Genomic DNA, 16,905 nt, shown 5'->3' with positions numbered 1-16,905 from the left:
TCCAAGTGATGTTTCCATTTCAATAGAAGACAATCTCTCAAATCAAAGGAATACATTTCTAATGGCAGAATTTTGATTATCAGAGTCAGGATAATAAGAAATAATGGGGGATGGGGGAGACCTTTGGTACCCCCTATATCATAGCCCTCATTAGGGTATTCCTGAAAGAATCCTTTCACCTAACTTATCCCTGAATCTCTGCAGGGGATGGAATCTTCATCATTATATTCTTAATTCTTCAGTGATACCCTTGACCTTGGCCAGTCTATTTAACAGAAGGGAGAAAAGGGAAATTCATCTAGACGCCTGCAACACTTCTATTAGCCAACCAATCCTGCCCTTTTCACTTTGCTCTTGGGGACATGGAGAAAGACCTTAACTAACTTCCCACTCAGTCCTATATTGATGGCCAGAAAACACATTCTGGGGTCCTGCTGACCAGGGGAAACCCAAATTTAACTCTCCTACAATCACAAACTGAACTTTCTGCTCCACTGGAAGAAATGAGGGAATGTCAACCTTTGGTAGGGACACTTCCCCATCCAGATGGGAGGCCCCAGGATTTGCCGAAAATACCTTCAAAGTTCCCACTCTCTTCCACGTGCCAACGGCTAGAATGGGTTGGCAGCAGTGCTTCCCACACTGGGGATGAGGAAAGATTGCATTCTGTTGCCTTAATTGGACTCTGGCTCTGCACTAATTAAGTTCCCCCAAGATATCTCTGAAAGCAAGAGATAATCACTTGACGATGACAACCTTCTTCTGACACATGGGCTTTCACCTGAAAATTTAAATTGCTTTTGTTCAGGGGGATCTACCTCAGATTTCAAATGGAGGGAAATGTCATCCCTCCCACCTCCAACCCCCAAGGAACTGTCTTTCTGATAGATGGCTCATATATTTAGAATCAGAAGAGACCTTAAAGGTTCTCTCTCCTCCCCAATATTTCACACCAGAACCACATAATCTAGAACCAAAAGGAACCTTAGGGATCACCTTATCCAACCCCATTTGTTTTAAGTTGTGGAAACTGAGCTTCAGGGATGTTATAAAATGGGCCCCAAGGACAGAGAAGTGTTAAATAACGGAATTCCTGAACCCAGGTCCATTTACTCCAAAATCAGGGGCACTTTCCACTCTTCCATTCCTCCGTTCTTGGGGGGCCCACTCTCATCTTTCCCCCTGACCTCTAGAAGCCCATTTCACAATCTGTCTAGCTCCCCAGATCCAAGTTGGAATAATTGAATTAAGCATTGTGGGGACTGCCTGATCCTTTCCTGTCTATTCTCTCCCCCTGCTGGCTGTCTCCAAATTGCATCAGAAGGATGCACATGCAAAAACAACACTCAGAAATGAAATCAGAAGCATGGCAATTTGGGTGATCTAGGCCTTATGCTTCTGAGGGACTCTCACACTCATGGAAGTAATGGGCAACGTGGAAAAGGGTTGGCACCATTAGCTGGTGCTAAGAAAACATTTTCCCTAAGGTTTATAACGAAGGTATAATACAGTAGTAAGGCTACTTCCACAAGCCAGAGCCATAATCTGCAATTTTTGTACCTAGAGAAAGTGGGATGAAGCTTGTGTTCTGTGTGTGGAAGGGGATTGGGGGACTGGTTGGGGTAGAAGTTGGAGGGGAACTCCTGACCACTGCTGACATGGAGGTTGTTATTAGGGCTGGGCCTCTTGGGGAGTAGCCTCCAGGGAGAGGAAGCGTCTGAGGCTTCCTATTTTTTTTTTTTTTTTTTGGTTTTGCGGGGCAGTGGGGGTTAAGTGACTTGCCCAAGGTCACACAGCTAGTAAGTGTCAAGTGTCTGAGGCCGGATTTGAGCTCAGGAACTCCTGAATCCACAGCCAGTGCTTATCCACTGCGCCACCTAGCCGCCCCTGAGGCTTCCTATTTTATAGGTGCTAAATTCAATTGTTTCTATATCTGTTGAAGTATGGCAAAATCTCTCAGTAGCCTTTAAAGTTTGGCACCTTGAGGTCCTAATCACCTACCCCTACTGATTGCTCTCCCTTAAGCCACTCACAAGTAAGTCTCTTTATAGTCATGGCATGTCAGTATAATTAGTCCATCTATACCTCACCTCTGCTAACAACTAGGCAAAGTGAATATCACTCTCCTTCCTATATCTCACCCCAGGCTGCATACTTGTAACCTTTGTGACTTTTATCTCCTTTGAAGTTGCCTGCCATGGTCATTCTAATCTGCTTTGACCTAAATCCAAATGTTGAAGGTGGCGCAGTAGATAAAGCACCAGCCCTGGATTCAGGAGGACCTGAGTTCAAATCTGGCCTTTGACACTTGACACTTACTAGCTGTGTGACCCTGGGCAAGTCACTTAACCCTCATTGCCCCGTGCCAAAAAACAAAAAACAAAACAAACAAATGTTGGGGTAAGGGAGAAATGGTAGAGGAAATGTAATACAACTGGCCCTGAATCCTAACCTTGTTTTCCAGGGATGATACTGGCTTTGAGACTAAGGCACTAGACCATGTCCATGTCCTTTTAAAGATTCTGGGTCTTTCTGTAATATTTGTTCTGCCTGCTATCACTGCTAAGACCCAAATATACAAAAACAGTGTGTAGGCTCCGTGGGCTGATAGCCATTCCTTCTGAGTATGGAAATTTCTGGCCCCATGTTCAATTTTTTTTTCAATATTTTCAATATTTCAATACTTTTCCTGAAATAGTCGAATGTCAACTGCCCACTATAAAGGATGGGGCCAGGCTACTTCACTGAGTAGGAGCCACACAGGGCTGCAGCAACTGCAGCTACAGCGACCTGTAAAGCTTGATTCTCACTTTAATTGTGTCATGAGTAGCTTCCTAACTTGTCATGATGCCAGTTATATAATCATCTGAGCATCAGAGAACAAAAAGGTGATTTCTTTTTCAGACTCCTGACTCCAGGCCTCTACTGACTACCCCTTGGCACCATTCCAGTCAATCCTCCCAGAAATCACGGAGTCCTGTTTCATAATATTCCATTTCGCCACGTCTGCAGAGTTATAATTCATATATGCTCTCCACAGAGAGCATCCCCTTATCTCTTTATAAAAAGAATAATAATTAGATAATCATAAGAAATTAAAGGGGGGCAGCTAGGTGGCGCAATGGATAAGGCACTAGCCTTGGATTCAGGAGGACCTGAGTTCAAACCCAGCCTCAGACACTTACTAGCTGTGTGACCCTGGGCAAGTCACTTAAACCCCATTGCCCTGCAAAAAAAAAAGAAAAGAAAAGAAAAGAAAAGAAAAGAAAAGAAAAGAAAAGAAAAAGAAATTAAAGGGGTGGGGTAGGGGAAAGAAAGGGTGTCATTCATGCCAGATTTGTCCAACCTGAGGAAATTATACTAACCAGAAAACATAAAAGGAAAGCAGGGAGAGAAACAAATACACAAAAAGCAAATACTTACCGAAGCTGAACATCACATCTCTCTGCCAGTTTTTTCATTTGATCTTGAGAACATTTTAGCAAATCAACCTCCTGCAATGCAAAATGTCTGCCAGTCAGAAAGGGCAGCAAATTTTCAGAAACTGAATATTCTCTTTCCTGGTCTAGTCTCAGTGCCCCTCTCACTGAGCTTCCTTGAGGTAGAACTTGAGAGAGGAAACAGAGAACACTGGCATCTGAAATCCACTTTTATTTCCTTTAGTGGGCCAGCAAATGGAAGCTTATTAACAGCAAAGCAATTAGATGATGTGAGCCCGATGAGTTCATGGAAACCCACCTGATCTATTTCCCTTTTGAATGAGTGGAAAAATGGACCTACCCACAAGCCAAATAAAATTCCTGCAAAGAACCTGAAAATAGAACTGTCACAAAATTGAAGTGACTGGAGAAACTCTATCTTGTTGGGTTTTCACTTTAGTACATTTCTGTGTTTGCATATTTTTCTGTGTTTAATAGAACAATTTCTTTGTATATGCATAAAGTCTTCTATATACCTCATAGGAATCCATACCATAGAAATATAACAATGACATGGTAGGAAACTGAGCAAGACAATCCCTTCTATTGGTGTACTAAACCCTTTCACTTACATGAATTCATTTGCTCCTATGATCACACTGTGAGATGGGCTGAGAAGAATACTTATCTCCATTCTATCTATCTATCTATCTATCTATCTATCTATCTATCTATCTATCTATCTATCTATCTATCTATCTATTCATTCATTTATTCATTTGTTTATTTATTTGATTTTTATTTATTTATTCATTTATTCATTCATTCATTCACTTATATATTTGTTTGTTTGTTTATTTATTTTTGCAAGGCAGTGGGGGTTAAGTGACTTGCCCAGGGTCATACAGCTAGTAAGTGTCAAGTGTCTGAGGCTGGATCTGAACTCAGGTACTCCTGAATCCAGGGCCAGTGCTTTATCCACTGCGCCACCTAACTGTCCCTTATCTCCATTTTAAAGGAAACTGAGATCCAGAAAGGTCTGGTGACTTGTCCAGTGTTGCTGAGCAAGACAATAGCAGAACTGTAAGTAAAACCCAGTCTCCTGACTCCCAGTCTGGTGCCTGCCCACCAAATGCTCTCTAGCCTCTGATACAAGTCTATTATAGTGAAAGGAATTCTGAACTCGAGTCAGGAGCTGCGAGCTCTGATGTTTATTGACTGTTGGACCCTGGGCAAGTCTCCCAATCATAGTAGTAGAAATGACAATAATCATAGCTAACATTTATATATGGGTAGCTAGGTGATGCAGTGGATAAAACACTGGGCCTAAACTCAGGAAGACTTGAGTTCGAATTTCACCTTAGATACTTACTTAGCTATGTGTCCCTGGATATGTTGCTTAACCCTGTTTGCCTCAGTTTCCTCATCTATAAAATGAGCTGGAGAAGGAAATGGCAAACCACTCCACTAACTTTGCCAAGAAAACCCCAAATGGGGTCACAAAGAATCAGACATGACTGAACAACAAACAAGAATTATATAGCACTTATAGGCTTGCAAATCACTTTATTTACTGTATATTATATTACATGATTTTTCCAACAACCCTAAGAAGTAGATGCAATTGTTATGCTCATCTTTTTTGTTTTTAATCTGATATTTTTTCTAATTACATGTAAAAACATATTCTCATTTTTAAAGATGAAGAAACTGAGGCTGAGAGAGGTTAAGCGACTTGCCCAGGGTCACATAGCTAGTAAACTTCTAAAGCAGTCTTCTTTACCTTCTCTTTGTCTTGGTTTTCTCATCTGTAAAACTGGTTCAATAGTATACTACCCCGAGGGGCAGCTAGGTGGTACAGTCCGGCCTCAGACACTCAACACTTACTAGCTGTGTGACCCTGGGCAAGTCACTTAACCCTCATTGCCCCGAAAAAAAAATTAGAAAAAAAAAATAGTATACTAGTAGTATACTACCCCGCAAGTTTACTCTCAGGAGAGCACTTTGTGCATCTTAAAAGCATTGTAAAAATATGTGCCTTATTATGACTATTTTCTCTTTTTTCTTGCCCATCCATGCCTTATACATTTCCCCTCTTCTTTCTCCACACCTCCCACATGTTCCAGGCAGTGCTTAACCCCAGTAAGGTCACACAAGACTAAGGAATTGTGGAAGCCTTCATTATATGAATGCATTCTATGAATATATGGAGGGAAGGCCAGAAAGAAAATGAGACTGAGTCTAAAAGAAAGCAAGGCAATTGAGAATTTCAGTAAAGACCAAAAACAAGCTAACTTACCTTCATACTCTTCTTTTTAATGTTAGAACTGATGTTCCTGCCATCTGTTACAGCTTCCCTTGAGTGACATAGTTTTTTGGGTTTGGGGTTTTTTTTGTTTTTTGTTTTTTTTGGCAGCCCAACAGACTTCTTTTGAACCTTGTCTTAAATTCTGCTTACACAAGAACTTTTTATCCACCTATCTTTCTCAAAGATCATGGAATTCATTAGATAAGGATTTGTAGCTAAAGAAATCTTATAGGTCATAGGATCAGACATGGAAGGGACTTGAGAGGCCTTCTAGTCAAAACCCTTCATTTTGAGGATGAAAAAGTGACTTGAAAATGTCACAAAGGCAAGGACGGTCACAGATGACCTTTGAACCTTTGAACTGATTCCTGGGTCAGTGCTCTTCTTATTATACCCAACGCCTTTGTTTCATAGGTGAGGAATTGGAAGTTAGTCCTCTGACTCTCAATCCAGCATTCTTTTCACCCAATCTCATCTAGGAATGATGAGAAAATTGAGGCCCAGAGAGGCAAAGCAATTTTCTGAAAGTCACACAGTTATTTGGTTGTATTACAAGATCTCAAAAGCCAGAATTTCTGGTTAGCAATCTAGGGTTTTAACTATATCACACAGCCACAGATCTGCAGTCTGAATGACTATCTTATGCCTTTCTCTCTCTCTCTCTCTCTCTTTTTTTTTTTTGCAGGGAAATGAGGGTTAAGTGACTTGCACAGGATCACACAGCTAGTAAGTGTCAAATGTCTGAGGCCATATTTGAACTCAGGTCCTCCTGAATCCAGGGCCGGTGCTCTATCCACTGTACCACCTAGCTGCCCCTTCTTATGCCTTTCTTAAGCTCGGCATATCCTGAGGAAGAAATGCAATGCCTTTATTCCTAGAGAAGTGCTCAGAATTTTCTTTTTTTTCAACTATCCCTCTGTTTTATTCCTGCCTTCTCCTTTAACCCATCAGCTGCACCTAACCAAGCAAGATTGTCCACCCTATCCTAGGAAACTACATTGCCCAGCCCCAGTTACTCTGAGCTGTCTGTCACCCCATACATAACCTTCTGGGGAGGGTGGATGGATGGATGAGACTTCATACCTGGATAAGGTTTTTTTCAACACTGTCATGGACTAAATCAACACCTATCCGTTTTTCACGATGGTACAAACATTCAAGGGCCACCTGAAAAGAAGGAAGAGGGAGAAATAAGACAGTGTGTTCTCTCTCTGGCTATATTTAGATCAGTGTTGCACAGGGATGACTCATATCTACCTCTGCCGGCATTTGCTCTTTTCACTTAGAAAGTTGTACTTTGAGTTGGGGGTTTGTACCTTTGGCTTCACTGGGTTTTGTAGCTGTGCCTTTGGATTTGAACACTACCCTTTCTCCTTCTCACTTTGAAGCTTGTTACCCAATCTGACTCCTCCAAATAGAATGTATATCTTGGGGCATTTAAGGACCATCTCTTTAACCAGATCCTTTCCATCTTTCAAAGCCCAGCTTATCTTCCACCTCTTTCAGGAAGTCTTTCTTGACCATCTCAGCTCACCCTGAGATCCCTCCCTTTTTGCATTTCCATTTCCATTTGACACTTACGAAATGCAAACGATAGTTCTTCTGATATTATTTTTCATTAGTTGTATATCTTTTATTCCCAATGAGCTTGCAAATTCCTTGAGGGCAGGGACTGTATCTTATACTTCTTTGTATCCCTCATAGGATCCAGTACCATTATGGTCCCATGACCCCAATACAGGTATACTCAGTGGAATAGGGAAGGACTCAGACAGTATCGTGAGGGGTTCAGCTGTGTCCCTGGCATTTTGACTTGAGTCACAATTTCCCAGCCCTTTGGAACATTCTGTGCATGATAATACCCCAGATAGCTTACAAAACTCCTAGGGATACAAACACAACTCTGGGGGGATCATGGTCACAGACCCAGTAAAACAGGCTCCCCATGGCCACATAATCTTACCACGTTGAGGCATTACCTGTTTATCTTGTTCTCCTTTCTGTCAAGATAATTGACCCTGTGGCTGAAGTATAAAGTTATAATCAATAAACATTTGATAAGCACCATTTATGTGCTGAGAATACAAAGACAAGAATCAAATAGTCCCTGCTTTTGAGGAGCTTATACACTATTGGGGGGAAAAGCACAATGTGGCTTTTGTATATATGGCTATATATAAAACACAGAAAAATAGCTACAAACTAACTTGGGAGAGAAGCTATAGCATAGGAAAGGATCTGAAAGGTCTTCAGGTAGAAAACCTTGAGGTGGTCTATGACATGGTGGTAAAGAGAAAGTACATTCCAGGGATGGGGTGACAGCCCATGACAGGGCTTATAAACAGGAGGTAGAGCGCTTTGTATGCAGAACAATAAGAAAGCTAGTTTGACTGGATTGTAGAATGCATGAAAGGGAAGAGAACTTGTGATAAGGCTGAGAAGGTGACTGGATGAATGAAAATAGGGAAGGGTGTGAAGACAAAAGAGAAGACAAGTTCTGTTTCGCACTTGTTGAATTTGAGGTGTCAGCTTGATATCCAGTTGTCATTGTTGTCAAATGGGCAAATGGCCAGCTATCCCCAAGAGCAGCCCAGACATGAATCATAGGATGATGGACTTACAGCTAGAAGAGACTTTAGAAACCATCCAGTCTGACTTCCTCTGTTAAACCTAAGGAAGGAAACTGTGAGCCAAACAGGTCAAGTGACTTGCTTAAACTCACTGGTAGGCAGGATTGCTAACTAGAATTCTCTTTTTTCCCTCTTTCCCTCCATCCTCCCAATTTTTTTTTTGACTTTTTTTTTTTTTTTGCGGGGCAATGGGGGTTAAGTGACTTGCCCAGGGTCACACAGCTAGTAAGTGTCAAGTGTCTGAGGCCGGCTTTGAACTCAGGTACTCCTGAATCCAGGGCCAGTGTTTTAACCACTGCGCCATCTAGCTGCCCCCTCAGCCTCCCAATTTTAAGATTAATTAGACCTGATCACAAAACCCCTTGAAAGAAAATTGAGTGTCTGAGCCCTTCTTCCATTGAGAGACCCTGATTTTCCACTAGTGATGCTAACAATCACTTGAGAACACACAAATATAAGATCTTTGGAAAACAACTGCTTGTGAATTGTCTTTAACCATCTAGTCCGGCCACTTAATTCTGCATGAAATGAAGGACTTTTAAAGCTGGAAGGGATATTGAAAGGACATTTAGTTTGTTCCTCTGTCTTTGGAGCTCTTAAGTCATCCTCAATAAATTAAGGCCCTACTACTTTGGGTTTATTTTTGTTGGTGGTGGTGGCAGTTGTTTTTTTTTGTTTGTTTGTTTTGATTTGGTTTTGTGGGGTAATGAGGGTTAAATGACTTGCCCAGGGTCACACAACTATTAAGTGTCAAATGTCTGAGGCTGGATTTGAACTCAGGTCCTCCTGAATCCAGAGCTGGTGCTTTATCCACTGCTACCTAGCTGCCCCCAAGGCCCTACTACTTTGAAAGGTGTCCAGAAAGGACAATTCCATGACCTCTCTGTTACTCATTCCATTAATTATTAATGATAACTATTATAACATGCATTTATATGTGCTTTAAGATTGGCAAAGAACTTTATATTATCTCATTTTTATTCTCACAACTGAGGCAGATAGATTAAGTGACTTAGCCAGAGTTACACAGCTAATAAATGTCTGAGAGGGTTGGAAGACATGGGGATGTTTGCTGAAAATAGCAGGGTTTCATAGTTAATTAGAGGCATAATTAACTAGTTAACTAGAGGTCCAAGTTAAAATGCTGCCTCTGACAGAAGCTGCCTGACTCTGGGCAAGTCATTAATCCACATGCCTCAGTTTCCCCATCTATAAAATGAGGATAATAATATGCATTATGCATATGATATATAATATGTAAGAACATAAATCCCAAACTTTTGAAATATAGATATGTCTATATGTGTACATATATTACATACCTTTGTGTGTATAAGGTTTTTTTCTCACACACACACAAATCTTCAGTGACACCCCGCTGATTCTAGGATAAAATATAAATCTCTGGCCTTCCATCTAAGGCCCTCCACAATCTGGTCCCAACTTCCCTCTCCTGCTTTATTCCATTTTATCTCCATGCATCCTGTGTTCTAGCAAAACTATTTTCCAATTTCATTCTGCCCTCTTTTGCTTCTCTCCATCTGAATAAATCCCTCGCCTGGAATGCACTCCCTCTCCTCTGCCTTTGGAAATTCATTCTCTTCCTCCAGGGCTTAGTTTAGCAGCTGGGACCTCTGAAAAGGCTTTTCTGATGGCCCAGTGACAATATTCCCTTTGTTCTCTTCCTCAAAATTCTCCCAGGAATTTTGTGTCTTGACTTCTTTGTCCCTGTCACACGCTATAGAGTCATAGAGAACTTACAAGCTGTAAGGCACCTCAGAGGACAACTGAGGCTCTAGCACTTTAAGTGACTTGCCCAAAGTCACAAAGATAATTAAACCTCAGAGGAAGGATTTGAATCAAGGTCCTATGACTCTGGATCCAGGATTCTTTCCACTGCATCATGCTGCTTTTCCATTATATTTATCTTTGTACATGTTCTATCCCCCCAGTAGAATATAAGCTCATTGAGGGGAGGAGCTATTTTTGTTTGTATCCCCACCACCTAGAGCAATGGCCTTATATGTTCATGACTGAATTAAATTCATATTCCTACAACAGCTGTGTTATGAAGGAGTTTGTGTGCAGAACCATGAAATGCAAGAACTGAGTATGGTATCAGAGATCAATCAACAGGCATACTTGGCCTAGAGTCTGAAACTTGCTTTTAAAAAATAGATAGGGAGGGGCAGCTAGATGAGATGGCGCAGTGGATAGAGCATCGGCCCTGGAGTCAGGAGTACCTGAGTTCAAATGCGGCCTTAGACACTTAACACTTACTAGCCGTGTGACCCTGGGCAAGTCACTTAACCCCAATTACCTCACTAGATAAATAAATAAATAAAATAAAATAAAATAAAATAGATAGGGGGCAGCTAGGTGGCGCAGTGGATAAAGCATCAGCCCTGGATTCAGGAAGACCTGAGTTCAAATCCTGCCTCAGACACTTGACACTTACTAGCTGTGTGACCCTGGGCAAGTCACTTAACCCTCATTACCCTGCCCTAAAAAGACAGATGGATGGATGGATAACTGCATTTCAATAAAATCAGTTTCCTTTAAAATGTTTTGAATTTTGTTGTTTTATGCATTTCAAAACATTATTTTGAGAAAAAGTTCATAGATTTCACTAGACTGTCAAAGGGGTCCGTGATATACCAAAAAGTCATGATCCCCTGATCCAGTATAATGTGGACAAAGAATGAATATTGCTTTTAATGTCTCAGAAAAGAGATGTGATGAGAGAGTGTTTGTGGTAGGAGGCAAAGAAGGAGGTTAGAAGTGGTTGTGCATGACTAATGCAGAAATATGTTTAATGTACATATATAACCTATATCAGATTGCTTGCTGTCTTGGGAAGGGAAGGAGGAAAAAAATGGAACTCAAAATATTATAAAAACAATTGTTGAAAACTATCTTTATATGTAACTGGAAAATAATAAAATAATATTTTTTTAAAAGAAGTAGTTGTGGAGAAATGCAGTCTGATGCTTTGGTATTTTCCTGATTGGCTGTCTCTCCTGCTTACAGAAGAACACATTTCCAGAGCATCTCAGAGATGGGATAAGGCAGCTTTGGACCCTAAGGGAAGTTTGGAAATTGTGCTCCCTTTGTGAGACCAAGACTTGAGTCTTGTAATACATGCTGATCTCTCACAAAATGTGTGTGCCTTAATGACATGGCACATTTGAGAACGTATGCATTTATTAAAATAACTTTTAAAAAGTGTTCCTTATTGATCCCTCCCCACATCTCTGCTTGTCATAACATAGACAGCCACCTCATTTGGATACCCTTAGACTCAGCCCCATGCCAGAGGCTTCCCAAAGGAGGAGACGGTCAGAAGTAGTGTAAGCAGACACCTAGAAACCCTTCCAGTCTCTTCCCAGGCAATCTTCACAAGACTATGCCTGGAATTAAGGCCACATGGTCCTCTCCACAATGTTTGCTTGGACAGAAAGAGCTGCAGAGAAGAGGCGGACAAGACTAGGCCCCTGAACGAGAGATGAAGGAGGTATTCATTCATTAAGCCTTAGAAGGCCAGACAGGGATCAGCCATGTGCAGTAGGTTTAAAGAGAGGCCTGCCAACCACCCACTGAAAGAAGGCCAGACTTTGAAGTTACCAAACTGAAGAAACATTCCTGAAAACAATTAACCACCAAGCTACACTCAGCAAACTGTTGACACGTGCTTCTTCATGGAGGAAAACCCTGTTTTCAGTCAGAGCTCACTTAAACCTCGGTGAAACTCATGATCACGTTTCTCTCTACCAACACCAAAATAATAACTAGGATTTTTTTTTTTTTTTTAGTAACAAGACTAAAAAAGGGAATGGGGACTATTAGAAAAGTTTCTGAAAGAAGGGGCAAAAGAGAATAATGGTTTTGAAAGAATAATTGCTGATTGGTTCACTTACCTGTGATGTCACAAGGACTACTAGAAGGTAGATGTTAGTGATATGACTTCACCATTCAGGTGAAGGCTTTGAAGTGGGGAGAGAATAAGGGGAGATGGGACAAAGAATTGTAGGAAGAGTGTGGATCTGATCGACACTCATATGGCTCAACCCAAACTTTGACCCTATAAAGCACTCAGACACACTTCTCAGATGCCAAACTTCACATAAGGAATTAGCTAGCCAGCTATGTGAATTCTCTTTTGAGATGTTCAGTTCATTTTGGAAGAGGTAGGAATCTCAATGAACAGTGCTAGATTAATGAACAGTTTCAGGAACCTAGACAGAATGTAAACTCCTGGAGGGAAGGCACCTTTTCATTTTTGTCTAAAGTCTGGTAAATAGTAGTCACTCGATTAATGTTTCCTGATTCGAATTGAACTTTATACGCAAAAAGACCAGCCTGGGTCTTTGATTATTTCATAACATTCTCTACTGTCTTTTCAAAGCTCTTCTACCTCTGTCCTACCAAGACAGTGACTAAGTTGGCTCAGAAACCTACCAGCTGGCATTGGATACAAAGAAAAAATGCCCTATTTTATGTCTGTTTGGCATAGTCTGGTCACCCCCACACACTTCCATGTACTCACCTGCAGTGGACATTCTAGCTCATCAGCTGCACACTCTAGTCGCTTCTTGGCAGTGTCCAGTGCATGGCTCTCAGTCAATAGCCTGTCTAGTTCATAGGTCAGCTCTGATTTCCAGAAGCCAATGTCAGACAGCCTCTGGCCAAGGTTTCGGCAGGTGCCCTCCTGCATCTGTCGGGTCAGCTGGTCTTTGTCCTGCATCAACCTCACAGAGTCAGCTGTCATCCTGTTGGCCCAATGCCGGGAGGTTTCAGCCCCCCGGATCTGGGCCATGGTTGCCTGGTCCCAGTCATGGCGGCTATACCGGGAGAACAGGGCAGTGCGCAGGGCAGGAAGGATAGTGGGAGGCCTCAAGGGATTCCGGCCTACAGACCCTTCATCTGGACAGCTCTGGTTGGAGGAGACTTTATAAAATAAGCTAGGCCGCCATGAGTTAAGGTATCGGTATCCTGGCAGATAGTAAGGTTGGTAACTCTCCTGGGTGATAGTTGCAGGAGGCAACTCAGACAAAGCACAAGACTTTTTTGGGCCGCAGTAACTGGCAGTCTGAGTCGTTCCAAGAAACTCCATCTTCTTCCATCAGCTCCACTCAACCAAACTCTGCAGAAGTCACAGGCATCTGGAATTATTGGGCTTGGTTCCATAAGATAAGGGTTTTTTCTATTGTAGGAGCTGAAAGAACCTCTATGACTCAGAGCTGTTGTCATAAAGCCCTAGTGGAGGAGGCTTACCCTCTCCATTCATTGAGCTTTCAACAGGCTAACCCCATGACTTCCCTACTTAAGAACAAGACTGACTAGACCTTTCAAGCCATTTTATTTGGTCAATAAGTATTTTTTTAAAGTAAGGGGTTTTTTTTATTGATATCTTCTGTTTCTTAAATAGTTATCCCAAATATCTCTCTTCCTCCTCCTCCCAGAAAGCCATCCCATATGACAAATAGCATTTTTAGAAAGAGAAAAACTCAGTGCATCTGAAAAATTCTGAAAACATGTGCAATGTGTAACACCTGTGAACCTCCTTTTCCATAAATGGATGGATTGTCATGTCAGTGTCCTTTCATATCTCTTCATTCAAATCCTGCTTGATTTTTATGATTTTGTTACACTTACTTTTTTTTTTTTATTTAGTGAGGCAATTGGGGTTAAGTGACTTGCCCAGGGTCACACAGCTAGTGTTAAGTGTCTGAGGCCAGATTTGAACTCAGGTACTCCTGATTCCAGGGCCGGTGCTCTATCCATTGCACCACCTAGCTTCCCCCTACGCTTACTTTTAAAATAGATTTTAATTGATATTTTCTGTTTCTGACATTAGCATAATACCCGATATGTTCCACCTCTTCTCCCTCCCCCTCCCATCGAGTCATTCTATATGACAAACAATATTTTTTAGAGAGGAAAAAATGTCAGCACAACAGCACAACATTGAAAAAAGTCTAAAAATGTATGCAATGTATGACATTTACATTTACTTTTGATTTTTTTGGTGTGTAGTTGTTATTTCCATTTCCATTGTTGTAGTTACTATATGTATGTATATATAGATATAGGTATAGGTATAGATGTAGATATATAGATATAGCTATAGATGATATAGCTATAGATATATAGATATAGATATAGATCCATATATAGATAGTTTTCTTGGCTATGCTTACGTCACTCTGTATCCATTCACATATCTCTTTCCATGCTTCTCTATACTTATCACACATATCATTTCTTACAGCATAGTAATATCCCTTTACATTCATGAAACACAATTTGATTAATTTTTCCCCAATTATGGTTATCTATTTTATTTCCAATTCTTAGCTATCACAAAAATTATCACTATAAATATTTTGGAGTATATAGGGACTTTCTTATCAATGACTTTCTTAGCATATGGGCCCAGTAATGGAGTATGAACTTTATTTGCATAATTCTGAATGGCTTTACAAAATGGTTGTACCATTTCACAGTTCCACCAACAATATATTAGAGTGACTATCATTCCATAATCCCTTCAACGTTGACTATTTTCATTTTTTGTCCATTTTGCCAATTTGTAGGATGTGAGGTAAAGCTTCAGGATTGTCTTGATTCATATTTCTCTTATTAATGATTTGGAATATTCTTTTATGTGGTTGTGAATATTTCACAATTCTTTTGAGAACTATTTTTTCATATCCTTTGGATAAAAATCTTTTATTTTTATACAAAGATTTTTTCCATTTAACCATTTCCTTTATCTTAAGTATTTTAATTTTGTATGCAAAATTGGGTTTCAAATAATCAGTTATCTATTTTATCTTTTCTAATTGCATCTATCTCTTCTTTGTTTAAAAATATTTTTTCCTACTATGGGAAATATATGATCTGTTTTGCTTCTAATTTTGGGGGGTAATATGCTCTTTAACATTAAGGTCACATCCATTTGGAATGTATTATGTAAGGTGCTGGTCTAAATCTAATATCTATCAAACTGCTTTCCAGTTTTCCCAACAGTTTTTTTTTAATCAAATAAGGAGTTTTTACCCAGGTGATTTAGGTTTTCTAGTTTATCAAACACAGAGTTATTGAGTTCTGTTGTTTTTGATTCTACAATGTCTATTCTGTTCCATTGATCTATCTCTCTATTTTTTAACCAATACCCAAGGGGTTTTAATGATTACTACTTTATAATATAGTTTGAGGTTTAAAAGTGTTATTCCCTTTCAATCCTATTTCTTTTCATCATTTCCCCTGATATTCTAAATCTTTTGTTTTTACAAATGAATTCTGCTACTATTTTATCAAGTTATATAAAGTATCCCCTTGATAATGTGATTGGTATAGCATTAAAATGTAAATTAATTTTGGTAGTATTGTTATTTTACTATGTTGGCATGACCTAACCATGATCACTAAGTATTCCTCCACCTGTTTTTAAAAAATTTTCTTTAAGGAGTACTTTGCAATTGAATCCATATAGTTTTTTGTGTGGTTTGAGAGGTTGATCCACAGATATTTTATAAATTTCATAGTTATTTGGGCGGGGGGGGAAGAATTATGTAATCCTATAAAAGCAAGAGGAAAAAATGAACTAATAATCAAAACCCCAAAGGGAAAAGTCAAAAATGAGAGAAAGGAATCAGGGATGAGGTGATGAGAGCTGGTGGAAACAGGACCACCTTAAAAAAAGATTAACATAAAGTAAATTAAGGAACTTACTATTTTTGTTTACAGTGGAAGAGGAAAAACATAGCTTGGAAAAAACCCCCAATATTAGACACAGATGGAGGAAAATATAAGCCTTACTCTAATAACTTTAAATGCAAAAGTGTTAAACAATCCAATAAAATGAAAAAGAATGAGAGATTGGATAAGAAAAAACAACTACAATCTATTGCTTACAAGAAACACATTTTAAAAACAAAGACATACAGAAAATAAAACTGAGATGAGGGGAAATTTACTATGCACCAAGTGAATCCAAAAAACCAGATGTTGTCATCATTCTATCAGATAAAGCAAAAAACATTCTAAACTTTAAAATTCTATTATACTTAAAGGAACCATAGGGCAACTAGGTGGCACAATGGCTAGAGCATGGGGCTTGGAATCAGGAAGACTCGTCTTCCTGAGTTCAAATCTGGCCTCAGACTCTTGCTAGTTATGTGACCCTGGGAAAATCACTTAACCCCTTTTACCTCCATTTCCTCATCTGTAAAATGAGCTAGATAAGGAAATGCCAAACTGCTACAGTATTTTTGCCAAGAAAACCCCAAATGGGGTCATGAAGAGTCAGACACAAATGAAATAACTCAACAATAACAATAGAACCATCAATAGCAAACCAATATCAACAATAAACTTATATGTTTCAAATACCATAGCATTCAAATTCATAGAGGAAATATTACCTCAACTTCAAGAACACGTGGACAGTTGCAGTTACACAATAGTGACAGGAGACTTCAATATCCCTCTTTCAGTTTTGGATAAGTCTAAAAGAATGATAAACAAAAGGAAAAATATGTAA

General features: G+C 39.9%; 1 protein-coding gene across 1 annotated transcript in view; it reads right to left on the bottom strand.

Moving 5' to 3' along the window:
* Positions 1 to 13,470, bottom strand: part of TEKT5 (tektin 5) — a 75,685-nt gene extending 62,215 nt beyond the window's left edge. Inside the window, exons 1-3 of the mRNA XM_043978465.1 lie at positions 12,904 to 13,470; positions 6,811 to 6,894; positions 3,424 to 3,494 (exon numbers count right to left, since the gene is read on the bottom strand). Of these exons, the coding sequence (XP_043834400.1) occupies positions 3,424 to 3,494; positions 6,811 to 6,894; positions 12,904 to 13,470 (722 nt within the window). The remainder of the gene's footprint in view (positions 1 to 3,423; positions 3,495 to 6,810; positions 6,895 to 12,903) is intronic.
* Between the last annotated feature and the right edge of the window lie 3,435 nt (positions 13,471 to 16,905).

The sequence above is a fragment of the Dromiciops gliroides genome, chromosome 1, assembly GCF_019393635.1.
Source record: "Dromiciops gliroides isolate mDroGli1 chromosome 1, mDroGli1.pri, whole genome shotgun sequence".
Lineage (NCBI taxonomy): Eukaryota > Metazoa > Chordata > Mammalia > Microbiotheria > Microbiotheriidae > Dromiciops > Dromiciops gliroides.
The sequence above is the reverse complement of the archived record's forward strand: the minus strand, read 5'-3'. Positions and strand labels throughout refer to the sequence as shown.